The sequence below is a fragment of the Glycine max genome, chromosome 11, assembly GCF_000004515.6.
Source record: "Glycine max cultivar Williams 82 chromosome 11, Glycine_max_v4.0, whole genome shotgun sequence".
Lineage (NCBI taxonomy): Eukaryota > Viridiplantae > Streptophyta > Magnoliopsida > Fabales > Fabaceae > Glycine > Glycine max.
The window spans coordinates 4,136,485-4,154,557 of NC_038247.2; the positions used below are offsets into that span (position 1 = coordinate 4,136,485).

General features: G+C 28.3%; 2 protein-coding genes across 2 annotated transcripts; both read right to left on the bottom strand.

Annotated features, from left to right (window-relative positions):
• Nucleotides 1–2,976: 2,976 nt before the first annotated feature.
• LOC102663171 (putative B3 domain-containing protein At3g24850) lies at nt 2,977–5,098 on the bottom strand. Its single transcript, XM_006591474.1, has 3 exons — nt 4,860–5,098; nt 4,255–4,764; nt 2,977–3,103 (listed from the first exon to the last, which is right to left on the bottom strand). Exons 1-3 carry the CDS (start codon nt 5,096–5,098, stop codon nt 2,977–2,979), a joined length of 876 nt encoding a protein of 291 aa, XP_006591537.1.
• A 4,729-nt stretch (nt 5,099–9,827) lies between these two features.
• Nucleotides 9,828–11,205, bottom strand: LOC100799550 (mitogen-activated protein kinase kinase kinase 20). Its single transcript, XM_003539312.5, has one exon. It carries the CDS (start codon nt 11,096–11,098, stop codon nt 10,058–10,060), a length of 1,041 nt encoding a protein of 346 aa, XP_003539360.1. The 5' UTR covers nt 11,099–11,205; the 3' UTR covers nt 9,828–10,057.
• Between the last annotated feature and the right edge of the window lie 6,868 nt (nt 11,206–18,073).

Below are 18,073 nucleotides of genomic sequence, written 5' to 3' on the forward strand. Positions count from 1 at the left end.
ATTGGAAGTAAGGCCAGCATAGAAGCGTCTGTTGGTGGGGACTACGCAAAGGAGGAATATGAGGAGTGTTGGTTGGGTATCATGGTATTCAGTTTCAGGAGGATGACATCGAGCTTGGAGTCCATGGAAGCTTTGGTCGCGGCGAAGCAAAGTTAAGTGGCAACGAGTTTGGTCATGGCGGCCTCGAGGCAATCCAAGCCAGTGGAGGAAGGTTCAACTTTCACCGTTGGAGGACAATAGGTCAAACCAATTGTTATGAGTGAAGGATGATGGGCTTTGAATTCAAGGTCAAGGTAACCTCCATAAACTATTAAATTCTACTAAAAAGTTTTATTTTATATCTTTGTTGCCACTTAAGTAATGACATAACTGCTAAATATTTCAAAAGATGATTTGTGAAGGTTTAAAAAACTGTCAGTATTTATCTAAAGAGTTAAATTACAATGTATAAGGGTTTAAAAACCATCAAAATTAAAGCAATTAAAAAGGCACATGCAAAAGAGGTCACCTTTCCTTGTTGACATGGGGAGCTTTTATTAGACCATTTTGTGTCTTTGGGATTCGTATCAACAACCAACCCATCTCTCTCTTAGGAACCAGCCTCTGAAATTAAAAAAAATATTTTTTAGTCTCAAAAATTTAAAAATACTTTTTTTAGTCCTTAAATTTTGACAAACTATTTTTGTTAGTCCCTAACATAATAAATTGACATTTTATGTCTATTTCTAGCATTTTGTGACACTTTTAAAATGTAAATTCAAAATATATTAGCATTATGATATAATTAGGAAAATCAATCAATTTTTTTGCCAAACCGGTATCAACAATGTATAAAAAAAATGTATAAAAATTGATATTTTGTATCAAAACTAGTTTTAAATAAGACTTAATTATTATTTTAATCTTTAAATTTTGAGTGTATGCTTGTTTTAGTTCCTAAAATTTAATTTTTTTTGTTCTTGGATTTTGATAAATTGTTTTTTTTAGTCTTTAGCTGTCATAAATAAATTTCTATTTTTAATCACTTGAATTTGCATTTTAAAACTGTTATAAAGTGCTAAAAACCATCATGAAGTCCTGAAAATTGGTATAAAATGTCAAGGATTAAAAAATTATTGTCAAAATTAGGAACTAAAAAACATTTTTAAATTTTAGAGACTAAAAAATCATACTTTATAAATTTATGGGCTAAAACACTAATTAAGCCCAAATATATATGTGAGGGATAAATTAAATATAAATATCTAATTTAGTTGGATAAAAAATATATTAATTATTATAAATTTTATGTGTCAAGACGAGTTAAAATTGAAAGACTCAACTTGACTTATTATAAGTTCAAACCAAATTGAGTTAAAAATAAATAATTTCAACAATGCTAGCCCAATTTCAATCATACTCACTCAAATAAGTTAATACAAATAAACTAATACAACTTAACATAAAAAAAGTAAAGAAACATTATTGAATATGAAACTATTCACTAAAGACACAACATCTTTATTCACATCATTTTTGCATAATGAAATGTGAACTATTCACAAAAGAAAAATGTGAGTTTCTCTTAAAAATATATTATTAATTATATATATTTTTATTTTTAAAAATTTAATGAGTCAATGCAGCCCACTTAATCCATCAATTTTTAGTGAAAATTGAATTCTTGATTCACTCGAGTTGGATTGACCCATTTGATCGAAGTTTCCACTTGTGGAGAACCAACCCAATCAATCTCATTGATTCACTTTAACAACTCTAATAAACTCCAGTTTCAATCGGAAAAAAAAAAGTGAACTAAACTAAGAAAGAAAGAAAAATAGTGAATGATGAATTAAATCAAACATATATTTTACAGTTTGATTTATATAACACACTCATTTTCGTTATCGTTCACTGATTTCAAGTTTTCAACGACCTAAACTATGGCGCTCTCCTGGTACCTTTCTTCTTCGCAATCTCGAAGTCGGCGATCTTAATTTTGCCGTTGCCGGAAACAAAAATGTCCAGAGGCTTCACGTTGCAGTGAACGAAGCCGGTGATTAGTGAATGTGATATTAATAATAATAATAATAATTCGATTACTGAAGAAAGCGTTGGCGGTACTAAAATTGGCGGGAAGGGATGAATGCTTGTTATTTCCGGCAACGGTGGATTTCCTCATGATTGCGTTAATTTAGCATACGACTGTCCTCGTCGTTTTTTCGCCATTTTCATCGGAGTTTAATGCGTAAACACAAAAGGCGAGAGATATATAAATGTACAAAATTGACTTATCAATCAATTCAATGCTCTTTCTAAACCAACCAATCCTATTAAAAAAAAACTTATTTCGCGCCAAATCATCAAAAAAAAAATCCTATTCCTACTGAATCAACATATTATAACATGAACCAACGCATGCTTAAATTACTCTGCTTGCATTTTTATTAACGAGAAAACTAAATAAATATATTTTTGAGTTTACAATAACAACAACTGTGTTTGAATCTAAGACTTCCGTACAAACCCTATGAATTGTAGATATGTTAAAGGAAAACTAAAAAAAGAAACAATTTTAATGAAATTCCCTCAACATTCAATAACATAGTCTAACCTTCACAGTTTGTTTAATAGAAGATATAGCTTGTTATCAACCTGAAAGACCAAATTTGGAGTTCTTGGTCTTCAAACTTATTAACAGATACAATACTATTCCAATTTGTTACGAGGTTGTAGGTGTCAGTCCTTTGCATGCTCCACTTCTTCAATGGTAAAGTAAATTCTCTCAGGCATGGGTCCAACACAGTCGTCTCCACACCAACAAGTCGTCCTTTACCATTAGGACCATCTCTTACATCCATTTTAGTAATCTCAGCTTCGGTGAGAAATTCACAATTAATTTCATTTATGGGCATTGACATACGGTTGCTATTCGACTTCACGTCTGAGTAGAAGAGTCTCTTGTGCATGAGAAATTTAAGATCATAACCACTCAACTCAGACTCGATTCTTGAATTCTGCAGGCAAATCTGGTGATGGTCCGTTCTGTACCAAGATTATCCTTCTTGGTTTTTTAATCATTGCTGACGTGACTCTTTCCTCTTTAGGCATCTCATCAATTTGTCTGCAAGTACATATACACAAGAGTCATATATTTAATACATATAGAATAACATTTAAACCACATAAATAGATTGAATTACAATTTAATAAGCAGCTTTTTTCCGGTCACCCTCTGATAATGTAGTTTGCTGAAATTATTTAATTGAATCAATCACAAATTGTGATTTTTTAGGACTATTAAGGATTTAACAAAAAAATATCCATCTTGATTATTTAGGATTTAACAGAAAATATCAATCACAAATTTGACAAAAAAATATTTAGTATTATTTAGGATTCAAATAATTATTTCAACTTGATTGTGATTTTTTAAAACTTTTAATAATATTGATCTCTTAATTTGTAGCGTGGAGGTCTTCTCCCGCGTATGAGTACGGGTGAAACCTTGAAAAAAAATCATTTATCTTTTATTATCTTATTTATTTACGTAAAATCCAATTTAAATCTTTTTATATTTTTAAGCAATTTAAATCCTTTTCTAATAAATACTTAGATAAGATTGAAATTTTAATATATCTTATAATTAATGAATATCAATCCATCATATCTTATGCATGTTGAGATCTAATGGACTATTTAATTAACACTTTATGAATAAAGTATTAAATAAAAGAATAATTCTATTTAATGTTGTGAAAACTTGAACAATATTTAATACTTTACTAATCTAACTAGTAGGACTAATCTAACTTTTTTAATGTTTTTTTTGTTTGTTGAATAACTTCTCTGATGTTTGATATTTCCCGCGACGGCAGGTTTCCTCATGATATTGCACTATTTTAGCGGACACCTGTTCGCGGCCGTTTTCATCGGAGTTTGATCGTAAACACATAATTCAGAGATAATCCTAACTGACTTAATTACACCAATTGATTCACGGCTTAAATTATTAGGAATTCGTTCGCAGCAAATCATTAACGCGTTTAATCAATATATGCTATTCCTATACTAAATTCACATATTGTAATATGAACCAACACATGCTTAAATTAAGCAGCTTGCCTTTTTATAAACCAGAAAACTAAAGATATATATTCTTTTTTTGTGAGTTTACAGTAACCGCAGTTGCGATTGAATCTAAGGCTTCCTACAAACCCTAAACAATGTAAAGGAAAACTAATTAAAAATGGAAAGAAATATAACGAAATTCACAGTTTGTTTAGTAGAAGATAAAGCTTGCTCCCAACCCTAAAAGACCAAATTTGGAGTTCTTGGTCTTCTTCAAACTTATTAGTAGATACGATGCTATTCCAATTTGTTACGAGGTTGTAGGTGTCAGTCCTTTGCATGCTCCACTTCTTCAATAGTAAAGTAAATTCTCTCAAGCATGGGTCCAACACAGTCACCTCCACACCAACAAGTCGTCCTTTACCATTCGGACCATCTCTTTCATCCAATTTAGTAATTTCAGCTTCGGTGAGAAATTCACACTTAATTTCATTTATGGGCATTGACATACGGTTGCTATTCGACTTCACATCTGAGCAGAAGAGTCTCTTGTGCATGAGAAATTTAAGATCATGGCCACTCAACTCAGAGACTCGATCCTTGAATTCTGCAGGCAAATCTGGTGATGGTCCGTTCTGTACCAAGATTATCCTTCTTGGTTTTTTAATCATTGCTGGTGTGACTCTTTCCTCTTTAGGCATCTCTTCAATTTGTCTGCAAGTACATACACAAGAGTCATACATTTAAACTTTAAAACATATAGAATAGCGTATAAAATAAACTAGATAAATTGGACTACAATTACACACCTTTTTCTGGTCATCCTCTGACCAGTATTGTTAGTCTTTGGCTTCGATTCAACACTTGAAAGTAGTTTGCTGAAATTCTTTAATTGAATCAACTCTTCTTCGCGATATAACTGGGGCGCATCTTTTGATATTGCCAAATGCAAAATGGAAGGCTTAAAGGGTTTGCAAGACATCTTCTCAAGCGACTTCCAATCTGTAATGCTTGCCACCAATTCCTTTAAAGTTTTCAAGTCCTTCATGGTGATGAAAGGAATAAAGCTTAAGAGTTGAAAACACGAGTCAAAGAGAAAATAGTAGTGAGACGATTGAACAGATTTTTTACGGTAAAAGTATGGGAGAGTAGTGGGTTTTGAAGAGAAGAAAAATTTACCGGTAAAAATTAAACATAAGAAAAGATGATGATAAATTAATTTCAAGAATAATTTGATTTTCGTATCAGAGATAAATCTCCTATCAAAAAATTTATTATAAAAAGATAAAGCTGTTTCAAAATACCAATCATATATTTGACTTGACAATAATTCATTTTCCGATAGTTTTGGATTCTAATAATTGCTTCAACCTAATTGTGATGCCTTTTTTGAACTTAAAAAAAGGAATTGATCTCTTTATTTGTAATTTGTACGTCGTGTAGAGAGTGGCAAAACTGAAACGGTGAAAAAATTCATTTATCTTGTTTATTTACGTAAAATCCAATTTAAATCTTCTTTTATTAGATAAGCTTGAATTGATCTTATAACTAATCAATAACAATTCAAATCTAATGGACTATTTAATTAACACTTTATTAATAAAAAATAATATGCAATCTTTACTTTTCATAAAAAAATTAAAAATTATTTTTTAAGATAATATTTTTTTAAAAATTATAAAAAGTTATAGAATATATAGTTTCTTAAAGATTAATTTTATGACTTATATTCTAACATTTAATTAATTTATCACACACTAATAAGGGTTGCAGGTTTACAAGGATCGAGGTCTGAGCAGATAAAAAAAATGTTTACAAGAATGTTTCGTTATTTCACCAATTTGCTCAATAGCATTATTCTTAAAGGGTTATTTATAAAATTCGTTGTAGAAGTATAACTAAATTCAATAAAATTATTTTTATAGAATACAGAAAAGTATAATTTAATTTGCAAATATTAGTTGATAATTGTTAATTCTTTAGCAGATGAATCAAATTTGGGACTTTTTTTTATTTTTTTCTTCTTTTATCATCCATCAATCTTAAAATATCATTACATCAATAAAGATATTTTATTTCAGTTTAAAAGTATATGTGGAAAAAAAAATGAAAACAGCACATTATAAAAAGTTATTTAAGATAGAGTAATTAAGTTATAATTAATATACAAAGTATTACAGAGTATAGCTTATTAACTCAATGAATATTGGAACTCAATTGAAAATACACATTAAATTTATAGGAAAAGACTTAAGTTAAATTCTTATAAAATATATCTTCAAGATCCCACCAAAAAATTAAAGATCATAATCACAATAATTAAAAAAATTATAAATTATCGATGGTACATTATAATATTATAATTCTTTAACCAACAAATTATAGAATTATTTATTTAGTAATAATAAATATATGTGTTGATGTTGAAGTGTGGGGGCATGAGTCTAAATCCTTCCTTAAATACTTTATCAAATTCTCCTTCATTTTTTGTGTAAGATATGGTTGTATAATAGAATAAAATTATTTTATTATTTTGTCTACTATTTGACTATCAGAAAATGATAAGACAAGATATAAATTATTATTAAATAACAAATTTTTATTTTATAAAAAATACATTTAATTTTATAAAACAGTAACTTTAAATTTTACAAATTATGAAAATTTACAATTTTAACTAAAATTAAATTATATTTATTTAGTTGCCTTTCCTAAAATTATGAAGAAAAAAATTATTATTCAAAAATTTTCTTTAACAATGTCGTCATGCGGGTGGTGACGCAATGCGGCGGTAAAGGAAGAATTGTGCATTGGAGTGGAGGAGGTACAACGCTGGAGGGGTGCAGCAGTAGTATGCGACTCTGGGTGACACAGTGTTTGCCGTTTGGGACCTAAAATATGTGAATTAGATTTCTCAGGCTTTAAAAAATATGACGAGAGAAAATATTAATTCATTTATTTTTAAAAATATGATATATTGTTAAAGAGAAGATATTAATCCATGTATTTTTTAAAATTTGAGGATGACATATTGATATAAAAATATAGGTACATTGGTCGCATAAATATATATTGAGTAAAAACACGTGTTCGTCTTGTTAATGATTCTAAAAAAATCAAAATACTTCTTGTAATTATGCTATAAAATCATGGATTGAAAAATACATACACATCAACTGTTAATGAAATTAGAGTAAGATAAAAATATTAGATTGTTTAGGTGATTAAGAAAGAAGATAATGAAAGAAAGGTCACGTTCAATTTGTACTGCTAATAATAATTAAATAATTAATAATTAATAAAAAAAATAAAATGAGAGTAAGACAAATATATATAAAGTTACTCTATATTTAAATATTTCTTCATTATACTTTACAGAACTTAACTCATTAAGATGAGTATCTAGTTAACACTATTCACCTCTGACAAAGTTATCTAGAATTTAATCCTTGATAATTGAATTGAGAGAAAATAAACTTACAGTCAAGCAAATGATAAATACTACTTAAGAACAAAAACCAGCTCTTGCCAAATTAATCAGAAATATTTTATGCGGATTAATTCTCTTATTTATTTTTTAGCTTAATTAAGATTTTAGTATTTTAAATTTTTTTGTTTTAGTAACTGAATAAATATTTGACTTTTCAAAGTTCGTAAAAGTTGTAATAAAAGGAAACTTTAGAAACTTTGATCAGTAAAATATTTATTCAAGAATTAAAATCCTGAAATTTAAAAAAGTTTAAGAAGTAAAAACTTAATTAATTTTTTTTTTAGGAATGCGGGCCAAGTTCTCTTGAAAAAAAAGTTTTTTATCCTGTGTTTGAGGTAGAATAAAATTATAGAGAAATTATAACCCTCAAAATTACCCTCCATATTTTGCGCAAATAAGGAATGAAGCCATTAATAATGGTGTTCACACTCTCGAAACTCAGTAGTTGATACTTGACCGGTAAAGAAAGAACTCAAAGAAGTGCGTGTTTAACTTTTTATTAGGAAAATTAATTTATAAAATTAATTGTATTTAAAATTGTTTTTTGAAAATAATTAATTTATGTTTGAATATCCTTCTTTTTTTTACCAATATTAGTAATTTATTGATTTTTTTATTGGTGTTCATGGTCCAGTTTGGATTAGTTTTTGTCAAATTCAATACTCAATCCAATCAAACTTCATCGATTTGGTTTGGTTTGATTTGTTTTTTATTTTAAATTTATTTTTTAAAAATTATTATTTTATATCATGATTTATCCAATACAATCAATACAATATTATTAAATGTTTGAAAGTAGTAAAATTAATTCATTTAATATCATCAATGTAATGTTCTAAAATAGATTCATAGATACAAATTATAACAAAATCATTCTTCAACAATGCTTATTGTAATAGTGTGAATCACAAATATTTTCTAAAAACCAATTTCTTGCAATAAGTTTTATTACAACTAGATTTATTGGAGCAAATGAACAAAATAAGTTTTATTAATATTACAAAAGGACATAACAAATAATTATAAAAACAAGTAAAACAAAAATAACAATGTATCTTAGAGTGTGTTTGAATAGATAAATTTAAACTTCTGAGGAATTTTAAATTATAAGAATTTCAAATACTTTAATTGAAATTCTTTTATTTTCAAAATTTTGTGTTTGGATAAAAAAAAATTAAGAGGATGAAAAAAATGAATAAAAAAAAAAGAGAAAATATGATTGGTGTGCTAGTTATACGTGTTCGTGCTCACACCCGATCGATATTTTAGGAGCTGAAAAGGTGTTTCTTGGAGAAGACTAGAATAAAAGAATTTCAATTTCTCACCTTTTATAAGAAAATTGAAATTCTAGATTTTTAGTTGTTTAAAATTCTGTTTTAAAATTCCAAGATTTTAAATTCTTCATAAAAAACATTCAAACAATGAATTCTAAATTACAAAAATTCAAATTCTCTGATAAATTACTTTCTTCAGTTAAAATTTTTTATCCAAACTCACTCCTAAAGTAATACCTTGAGAAGTTTCAACACTAATAATTCCGACATTTGTAGATCCAACATTTGGACTCTCAATATCAACAACATTTTAAGTCAAACCAAACAACTCTAAATTTTTTGTCGATTCAATTCAGTTTTGATTATATCTATAAATATAAATTTGTGACTCAATCCATATATAAAAGGTTTTGATCGAGTTTGACTCAAATACATAAATAATTCAATCCAAATTATTCATCGGGTTGGACCAATTCATATCCGGTGACATACACTTAAACACCCCTAAATTCGTTAATAATTAATTTCTATGTATAATTATTAAAATTAATTATTAAGATTATATTATATATATTCCTTATAAAATTTGATCATGTAGTCATTATGAAATTTGTTCTTCTCTAAAAGATTGAGATTATTATCTATTTAATTATTATCGTGCTTTGTGAGAAAAAACAATCTTTCAAATTTTGAAATAAATCAAATAATTATTGTCTATTTTCTTTTATAGTCCATTGGATTTTGAAATAAATTATATAATTATTGTTTAGTTTCTTTTATTATCTATTGGACATGTTCGTGACAAACAACTTATTAATTTTAATGTTTTATTAAAAGAAGTTAGTAGTAAAATTTAACATAAAATATAAAACATATTATCTTAAATTAATTTTTAAAAATGACTTAAAATTAATTCTAAATTTAGAATTACTTTTTCAATTAAAACTAAATATATAAAAAAATTATCTAATATTTTTAAAAAATTTCAACATAAAGTGAGGTAAAACCAAATACAGATGAAACCAGTTTCTTGCAAGGGAATAACAACTAAAGAATTAAAGAAACAAAATTGTGATATTAACCAAATGAATCTCTGTACACTTGGCCAAAGGTGGCGGCTAGCAATCCTCCTATCTCTACTTAATTCAGAACTAATGAAATACAAAGAATCAACGAACGTGATCGAATGTGAGCCGTAAGATCTGATGACCATGGAACAATCAACGCTGCACTTCCAAGTACTTCACCTAACGCTTGTCCAGCCATCCGATTCTGACCAATTCGCCGGCGTCTGAACGGTTACAAGCCGCCGGAGTCTATTCTCCGGCGAACACGACGACCCGGATTCCCACATACGCCACTCATCAGAATCCGGGGAAGACGGAAGCAACGCCGTTACGGTGGAAGCCCAGTGAGTTAAATCAAAGTGTGTCCTCGGTGACGGCGACGGTAACGGCAACGGCTCATTAACTTTCTGAAACGAAACGGTTTCACCGTTGACGAAAGGGTGATTCAAAAGCATCTCAGCGCTCCACCTCTTCATTGGATCCTTAACGAAACACTTCAAAAGAAAATCTTTTCCCTCTTCTGATAACTCTTCTGGAATCTTGGGCAATTCTTCTCCCGCTCCAATTCGAATCAACAACGACCAGATATTCGACCCGCGAACATCCCATGCGGGTTTTCCAGTCAGCATCTCCACGACGGCGCAGCCAAGGGCCCATATATCCGCCGGCGATTCATACTCATTGTCGTTCACCGATTCCGGAGACATAAACAGCGGTGTTCCCCGGCACTCCAATTTCCCCTGTTTTTCCCCTTTCTCCTTTGCAAGCCCAAAATCCGCGATTTTAACATCCCCATTCTGGAAAACGAGAATGTTTTGAAGCTTCACATCGCAGTGAACATAACCGTTGTCGTGAATATGTTTTAGACCTTCGACGAGCGACCTCGTACAACGCCGAACGTAAGACTCCGGGAGCCTCCCTCCGTGTTTTTTTACCTGATCAGCGAGAGAACCACCTGCGGCGTATTCAAGGAAAATGTTGTAATACTCTTCTCCGTTTTCAACCGTGTGATCGTCGCCGAAACAGTTAATGACATAAGGGGAAGCTCCAAGGCAATCGAGTATTTCCTTCTCGTTTTTCAGCATAGACGAGGTGTGAACATAGGAGGATTTGACGGCGGTGGAAGAAAGAAACTGAGTGGAAGTGTTTGTCGGTATGGCTATGTTGACGGTGGCGAAACTGCCACTGCCGAGAGGCTCTCCGCGAACCCAATTCATGGTTGTGAACAGTGGTATGTATGTAAGATGATGTGCGTGTTTCTCTGTTTTGGACGAAAAAGAAAACGAGAGTGGTGTCCCCTTATAAAGAAGGAAAGTGTGTGTGTACTCGTGTGCGGTGTTGGTAGATAATTCAATTCAATTCAAGTACCAGCAATAAGCGTGGGCGCGCGACTGAATTTGGCGGCAAGGAATATTTGAAACATGTGATAATTAAGGATATTTTCTGCGAAGGATCGGCGTTTACTCTTTGCGCTGTTTTATAGTACCCCAGTGCCTCAACGTGTTTATTACTTTGTTTTGTTACAGGGATAGGAAAGTTCTCATCTCAGATACAATTCTTTTCGCCTTTTTCAATGGGATTTTATCGTATATGCAACATTTATTAGAGATATATGATCGTAACTAACTTATCAATTTGACCGCGCTTTGAAAAGTCATACCAATCATGTTTAAATTAAGATCATATTTGTTTTTGATTGAATATTCGTTTTTCTTCTTCATGACTATACAATTATGTTCTTAATTTAAACAGGATTGGTATCACAATTTATTAGAGATCAGCATAAAATACTAAATTTCGTTTTTCTTCTTCATGAAGTCTTCTTGTGTTTGAATATTAATTACAACATTATATAATATTTTCTGCAATGTTCTTTTTAATTTTTTTTTATCTTTTTAATCATCTTTAAAATATTGTACTTATCTTTTATCTTAATATGTTTAGAATAATAAGTAGGATTAATTATTTGATAAAATTATCAAATATTAGATAAGATAGACAGTTTTATATGATTTTTTTTACCTGTAAAAAATATGATTCTTTTTTATTTATATATTATTTCTTTATCTTTTTCAATGATTAATTTAAAACATTGTACCTATTTTTTATCTTAAGTTTTTTTCTTAAGAATAATAAGCAGGATTAATAATTCGGTAGTCTTAGCAAATATTAGATAAGAGAGAAAAAAATCCATTTTATAACTGCTTAAAGTTTTGAAAGAATATAGGACTCCCCCGCTCTCCCCCAACAATATAATTATGGGTTGCCTAGATAGGCACTTCCACGAAGAAGAAAAAATACTTTAAACTTATACTTGAATATCGTTAATTTCCTTTAACTTTACAAAAGTTGAGTGTTAGATTTGTTGATAATAGACCTTAAAATTAAAAATAAAGCATATGTTATATTACATGTATTTATCAAAATCTAAAATTGGTCGAGGTCAGGGTGGATGGGGTCAAGGTGAGCTATATTATTTTACACGAAAGATGAATATCTTTTGTTAGGAATACAAGACATGACATGTAAAATAAATACACCAAATTTAATACAAGTAGTAAAATACTCTAAAGTTCTAATGTCGACAAGTATTTTGTTTTTAATTAGATTGATGCAAACTCAATTTACAAGAAAGAAATAAGCAATTTAAGATAATAGATAAAGAAATATATGAGATAAGATAAATATTTAAAAGAAAATATAAAAGATTTAAAGATAAAAATAAAAGATAGAAAAGACAAAAGATTTGAATTAAAAGATGATAAAGATAAAAAAAAAAACAAGATAAGAAAAATAAAAGATTAAGATGAAGATAAAAAAAAAAAGATGATTCAGAATAGGATAATGTTAGGACCTAACTCGTCTTATTGCTTAAGATGTATTATTTTAGATTTTTCTCTATTAATTTGATGAATTTTTTTTCAACCCACATCATCTATTAGAATAATTGCCCCTAACGTCTCAGGATGACAAGTCTAGCAATGGTTTTATTAAGATACCCCTTTATTTTAGTTTTATTATAAATTTCATTTTAGTTCTATTATAAATTATCCTCTGTCGAGCGACTAATCCCTACAACTAATGCATGTAAGAACTTCTTTGTATTTCTATTTAGAAAAGAAAATACATATTTGCATTGATAAATATGAAGCATACAATACATTTTTTGACTTTTTCGGTTTGTCAGACCTTAAATAAGGGTTTAGTCTATCGTAGACATGAGAAAGCTTACACTTGAAAAGGGGTATAGAAATCAATTGTGGAGAAGGGATGGAAAAAAGACATAAAAAAAAGGAATTTTCCCTACTAGAGATACATAGGCTTAGATGTATTCATTAGAGAGCTCTTAGTCTAAGGAGTGATGTTTTTCCTCCTTAGCTTGACTTATTTTTTATAGTTGTTAGAGTGGATTTGAGTCTGATGCCAAAAATCTTCCTTATTCATATTTTTGATATTTTATTGATCTTTTTTATTTTTAATTCCTTCTTTTCATATCTGCAAGCCATAAATAAGAAAATATCAATTCCTAATATTTAAGTCAAAAATAAATACTAAATAAATATTTTTAAAAATATTTTTATTATAAAAAAAATTCATATTTAACGATTATCAATACTAAAAAATGAAAAAGATGAAATAAAATGTGATACTTATAAAATAAAGAAAGAGTTGTGGGTTCTTATTTGTAAGAGTTATTACAAATAATTAATAACTTTTAGATAATAAGTGGTAAATAATTATAATTTATAGATAATGTGTATCATTTATTCTCTAAACCCTGCATAGTACATTACATTTTGCCTCGAGTTTGAATGGGTCAACTAATTTGTTTTAATAATTAAACGGGGGCACAAAACTCAAGAAAACAAAAAAAAAAACTAAAAATCATACTGGCCATGGGCTAGTCATTCCTTAGAGAAGAAAAAACGAACTGATGAGGTGTTACAAATTAATGAAATAACTTTGATGACTCAAGTTTGTTAAGTGGAAGTTGATGGTACCCAATCTATTACTTGTACTCTTCTGCTTATCAAAAAAGTTACTTGTACTCTTATATGGCATGGACAAAATCAGCACAGTGGAGGAAACTTCTTGGAGCAAGCATTCACTTTCAGTTGAAATGCTACCTAAGAATTTGGCGAAGCAAATTTTTACTACGTTTAAAATATACCTTTTTCCATTCTAACAAAAAAATTACTTTTTCTCTTTTCATATTTCATTTTTTCATTTATTTATTTTTTCTCCTCACTCAGACGAAAACTATATAAATTATATGTTTGTTGTAAAATTGTTTTAACATAAAAGTATATTCGGAGTTATTCCATCCAAAATTTTATATTTTACTTATATAATCCTATGACTTAACTAAATGTTGAAATAAATAAACTAAAATAATACTGATATTTTTCAAAATATTTATTATGCGCTCCTTTTTTATCTTTATTACTGGAGAATGTATTGTGAAGTTAAAAATAATTTTAATATAAACATAGATATTAATCACAGTTCTTTTCTTCTAAAAGAAATCATACTTCTTAATATGCTGCAACTATTACATTATAAAATAGGCAGAAAAAGGAACCTAAGTCATATAATTTATAATTAAAAAACCTCAATTGTTATTATAAAAATATTTTTCTTTACTAATATCTCAAAAAATTTAACCCCCCCCCCCCACCCCACCTCACAGGCATGAAAATGGAGGGAAGGAGATCTAAATTTTTTAAAACTAAAGTTTGGATTTTCTTTAAATTAGTTTTGATATTTTTAGGTTATTTATTCTTTATTTTATTCATTTGAATAAATGACTGTTTTATTTAATAATACAGCATTTGTTTTTGTTCTTATTTCTTAATTCCGAAAAAAGAGAGTGCAAAGACAAGTGAAAGGAGACAGAAAAAGAAGTGTTTTCTGCGTGCCGCAACAGCAATGTGCAATCCACACGAAGAACACATTCATTTGGAGTGGGAATTAGGAGGCGGTCAATTCGGTGACATGACAAACCCACTTTTCGGCACCCTATGCTGAACAAATTTGTTTTCGAGCAAATGCTACAGAGTACTTGACACTTGACAGTATACTAAAGAATGATTTTGTCTTTACATTGTGATTTTTTTTTTCTTCATAATCCTCCTATTTAAGGGTGCGTTTGACATTATTGAAGAGAAATGAGAATAAATATTTAAATTAAAATACAGAAAATGAAACATGAGATTTGTATACAATTTTAAATATATTTTTTTTTTCACAATCAATCATACAATAAGGGAAATCAATCATTGATTAATTTAAAATTTGATTAGGTGGTATGAGTAAAATTTGACAAAAAAAATATTATTATCAATGATCAAATTCAAATAGTAATCAACCATTTAATCTTCATTTTAGAAGCAAATTCATCACTTAATTACATATACATTTATGATTGATTAAACAAAGTATAAATTATTATTTTCATTATTTATTTGAGAAAAAAATAAGGAGGAAATAATTTTTATAAAAATACATGTTCCGATCACCACAAAGTCTTACATAACTTAAGAATCAAGATTATGAGTCATTTATAAGTATTATCTTCTTTCGATCCAGTAAAGCATCTTTTACCAGGATAAAACTCTGATGATCATCAAGTACCGAATATCGAAGTGGATAATATTTCAAATTCAAAAATCCTAATGATACCCGCAGATTTGAGGTTGAAACAAAACCTTTTCCACAAAGAGGAATGATTTCTCTCGTCATTTTTCAATAAATTAAAACTTTTTATAACAATTTTTAAAAAATAACACATAATATTATATTAAGAAAAACAATAAACTAAATAACATTCTTGCATTTGTGTTAGTTTTGTGAAAAACATGTCATAAAAAATTATTCTTATATGCATATTTTGAACATTATTCCCGCCAATTTATTCGCATTCGAGAAGTGAATTTTAATTTATTCGAAAGAAATCACCAAGTCTTAAGAAACAAGCAGGGATGTTTATAATGAGTTGTAAGAGAATTTCTTTTTTAAATATATTTATCCTACAATTACATGTTTCTACTAATAAATCTTGAATGATACAAAATACCAAACATATACATAATGTATTTAAAAAAATTGAAAGAGTCTAAATCAATTAATTAGGTACAATATAAGTTGTTGTAAATTTCATGCAATGACAATGAGTGGCATTTACTTCACACTTGTGAGATATTTTTTTTTTTTTTATTGGTAGGAATTTAAGATGACACCAAATAATTTATAATACTCATGTATTGTTGTTCAACTAATTGAATTAGACCCTTTTGATACAATCAATGAAATAATCTATTCTCTTTTTCATTTTTTATTTCACTTTTTTTTAAATTATATTAAGAAAAAATATTAAAATGTACATTTTTAAATAATATAAAAATTATTATATAATTTATCTATTTAGTGTAAATTTTTTTACATATATATACATTATAAGTTTGTTAGCTTTTAAAATAATTATTAAAATAATTTAAATAATAATTTAAGTGCATAGAAATCAAACTTTTTTTTAATTATCTAAATAACTAGAGAGATTTTCTTATACCTTTTTTCTACCCATCTGCGTCCATATAAGCAATATAGTTTCCTGCTTTATTTATCCTTTATTTCTATTCTCCGTATTTTTTTTATTGCACTCTTAATTCAAACAAAAGATTAGTTATGTGTACGTATTTTTTTGGTTCTTAAAATAGTTTGACTTGTTATACATAGTCAAAATGGCAATCAATTCCATAAATAGCTTAGATATACATTATTACAACTATAGTTGGTAAATTATGCTGATTTATGTGATCATGGCTCACGACTAATAGAAGTAAGGGTATATTCTAGATCCAGATGAGTCATTATTATGCACGATGGGGTGAGTAGTTGAGTTCAAATTCAAACACAAATTTAAGTGCATGCACGAGGGAGGTAGGAAAAATCTTGGTTAGTGTCAGAAAGGTCGTTGTTCCATATTCACACTTGAATAATAGATTGGGAAAATCTGGTATTTGATTATTTGAAGAAGAGAAGACTGAATGGCACGTGAGGTGAGGTCGGTCAGATACAGAGAACTGCACAACTATAAATCTACGATATTTAAGTTTGGAGCCGACGGTGTACGACCAGGACCTAGCTTAATATTCAACTTTCGCTTTGACGTCAATTATTACTACTTTTCTTTTAAGGATTTAAAAATTATTAGTCACATGTGAAAAATATATATTTGTACAAAACATCCAGCAAAAATATAAACGTATACATTATTTAGAAATATATTAAAATAAAAGGAGGAGAGAGTTAATAAAAAAGAAAAGAAAACGAAATAAAGTAATAGATGTAATAAATAATGTGAAAAAACAAAAAAATAAAATAATAGGAAGATAATATAAAAGAAAACTATGTGCATGTTTATAAGACTTATAAATTCTATTATATACGCGTCTGTGAACAAGAGAAGATGAAATGAAAGTTGTTATTCTCATTTTATATTTTTATAATATATTTTTACAGTAATGAGAAAAAAAGATAAAAACTATAAAATATGTTATATGATAAAATATAAAATTAAAATATCATTATTCCTGGAAAAAAATATAAATAAGACTACTGAGTTGACATAAGGCTCAAAATGAACGGTTTTTTATATATTACAAATTAAGACATTAAATTTAGAGAATAAAAGCTTCATTTTTCTCATTTTTTTAGAGGACATTAAAAACAAGGCTTATACATTTGTTATAAAGATATTATTGTTCAATTAATATTTGATAACAAACCGAAATGTCACTCATTAGGATGCTAAAGCTCTAAAAAAAACAGCAATTTTCATTCAGTTTGCTTTCGGGTGCAGAATCTCGTATTTTTCAAACTTGATGGGCCAGATAGATTGCTGATTGGGCCCCAGTTCAATGTGTTTAGCGTTTTAGCCCAAGTCCATTGAATTTTGCATCGACACTCCACCGCTTTTTTCACGCTATTTAAACACAATTTAAACACAATTTAATAATATGGAAAACTAGTCAAGTTATAAAACTATATTCGACCTTTTTTAAAATTATTTCAATAATGATTTTTTAAAAATCATTGAAAAGAGGAGTGATATAATTTGTGAGTGTTTCTACATTTGTGTTCTTACTATACTTTCGTTTTTGTTATATTAAAGAAAACTATATCTCTTTTGA

What these genes read in the sequence shown, in the direction of transcription:
- LOC102663171 (XM_006591474.1), bottom strand. Translation starts at nt 5,098, where the DNA reads ATGAAGGACTTGAAAACTTTAAAGGAATTGGTGGCAAGCATTACAGAT. An exon ending in CAGAGGATGACCAGAAAAAG is followed by an intron (nt 4,765 to 4,859) that starts GTGTGTAATTGT and finishes ATGTACTTGCAG; the next exon opens with ACAAATTGAAGAGATGCCTA. An exon ending in TATCTTCTACTAAACAAACT is followed by an intron (nt 3,104 to 4,254) that starts GTGAATTTCGTT and finishes ATGTACTTGCAG; the next exon opens with ACAAATTGATGAGATGCCTA.
- LOC100799550 (XM_003539312.5), bottom strand. Translation starts at nt 11,098, where the DNA reads ATGAATTGGGTTCGCGGAGAGCCTCTCGGCAGTGGCAGTTTCGCCACC.